The sequence below is a fragment of the Anastrepha ludens genome, chromosome X (genome assembly GCF_028408465.1).
Source record: "Anastrepha ludens isolate Willacy chromosome X, idAnaLude1.1, whole genome shotgun sequence".
In the NCBI taxonomy this organism is placed as follows: domain Eukaryota; kingdom Metazoa; phylum Arthropoda; class Insecta; order Diptera; family Tephritidae; genus Anastrepha; species Anastrepha ludens.
This window is the reverse complement of record NC_071503.1, coordinates 29,554,517-29,556,576: the sequence shown is the minus strand read 5'-3', so window position 1 is coordinate 29,556,576 and position 2,060 is coordinate 29,554,517. Positions and strand designations below refer to the sequence as shown.

Sequence of the window (2,060 nt, the reverse complement as noted above, 5' to 3'; positions counted from 1 at the left end):
CATTTGTTCCCTATTCTGCTTTGACGTTGGCCTTCCCCATGGTCCACAAACCCATCAATTATATCCCTACTTTTATTATAAGTAAGATCCGGCTTGATGCTCATTTCATCAAATAATAAAATGCATATGCGTTCTGTGCCGGACATTTTGCTAGCAATTTTGCTTAAATTGTTAACGACATTGGCATCGAAACCTGGAACAACATACCTGATGGGGCGCCAACGCAAAAGAGATGATTTGTGTGGTAAACAAAAACCTAGATCGTCACGCATAAAAGAATATGCTTTAGTGGACATATAGTTCAAATTTTGTGCCAATGCCTTTTCGTCCTCATTATACCAACCTTTTTTGTACTGACGATCATTTTTGCAAAAGTTAAAGCATCGCTGCTACAACTTTCTTCCGCAATTATTGCACGTTTCAACAACTCAGAATATTTATTTTTTAGGTCATTATTTTCTTTTTCAAGCTCCTCAATACATTTATTTAATTTGACCGCGTTGCTCTGATAATAGCGAGCAGACTGAGCAAACCGTTCGCGAGTGGTTGTGGTTTCTAAGTCCACGCAGATCTGATTACTATAACTAGCCTGCCTGTTTTCCTCTAATATCGAATATTTCTCAAACTCTTCCAGAGTTAAATCTTCTTCTACTTCCTTAACTACCTTACTATAAGTTGCAGTGACGGGCGGGCAAACCCAATCAGAGCCAGCACTAGGCGAGCGACTTCTATTTACTGGCTCTAAATTGAAGCAAGGAAAAGCCCCTTTCAAGAGTTTATATTTTGCAACCAATGTGGGTTCAAAATGGCGTTGGCAAAGAAAAACCCTGTCAGTGCTTGACACTTGCACGTTGCAAGCCAAGGCCCAATTCTTACGGGTCTCTTCGTCCCTAGGAAACGCAAAAAGTATAACTTTATCCTTAGGCACGCAGCTCTCGATACAGCAGCTCCTTTTTTTCTTTTTTTCGGTCCACTTGTTCGGTGGAACATCATCATAGCCTAATTAAAATTTTTATTTTAATTTTTACAAAATTTAAATTTAGGTATATTCAGTATAATCATATACATATATAAAACTAGAACCCGCACCCTCCGGGGATTTATAGTTTTCATCTAACATCTCAACCAAGTTTCATTAAATAAATCATTATACTTGGCCTAAAATTGCCCATACGGCATTATCCTAAACCCGATCTTTTAAATTCAAAAGTTTTTTATAAATATGTAAATAAAATAATGAGAAAGTGCGCATTCTAAATAAATAAATCCCTTCTCTGCTTTCTATTTCATGCATGCATGCATGAATGTGTATATTAAGCTTTTCAATAGGCACGAAGTATTGAAAACGACATCCAAGCATACGATTATCACTTTATGTATGTACAGTGAACCAAAAAGAAACTGAGACACTAATATTTAAAAAAATTTTCACATATTTATAAGAAATAATAATATTGACGGTAACTCCGTTTATTTTTTCTTCACTGTACATACATATATGGAGACATAATAATAAATTAATTTACTTACCCAAGTTTAAAGTTGGAACCGCTCCATTCTTGAGATATTTTGGTCCCACGGCATCCTCCTCAAAATGCTTAATGCATACAAATGAATTATGCATTAGCATTTGCATTGAGGGTGAGATCCTCAAATTCTCCTTCCACAAATTTAATAATTCCCGATTTTTGGGAAATGCAAACGAACGAACATTTTGTTCACTATAACACTCGCGAACACGACATTTCGAAGCTTTAGGCATATTTTTCTTTTAATTATTACTTATTAACAATTTAAAAATGTTTGCTTCACCGCGCACGTGCACTTCCAATTGACTTTCTTTTCGAATTAAAATTCAAACCAAAGTTCAATTGGTTACAAGCAATCACAAGAGCTTTCCAATATTTGGCGCAGTTTTCATATATGTACATATATACATTTATCCAATCAAAATCAAATCTAATGCAATCATACATTTTTTCCGATATTTGGCGCAATTTTCATATATGTATGTAAAGCTAATATACATACATATGTCCTTTGCTAATATACGTATATAA

The 2,060-nt window shown here is 34.9% G+C and overlaps 1 protein-coding gene across 1 annotated transcript; it reads right to left on the bottom strand.

Annotated features, from left to right (window-relative positions):
• Positions 1-301: 301 nt before the first annotated feature.
• LOC128869861 (uncharacterized) lies at positions 302-1,762 on the bottom strand. The gene is made up of 2 exons (XM_054112465.1): positions 1,531-1,762; positions 302-999 (listed from the first exon to the last, which is right to left on the bottom strand). Exons 1-2 carry the CDS (start codon positions 1,760-1,762, stop codon positions 302-304), a joined length of 930 nt encoding a protein of 309 aa, XP_053968440.1.
• Between the last annotated feature and the right edge of the window lie 298 nt (positions 1,763-2,060).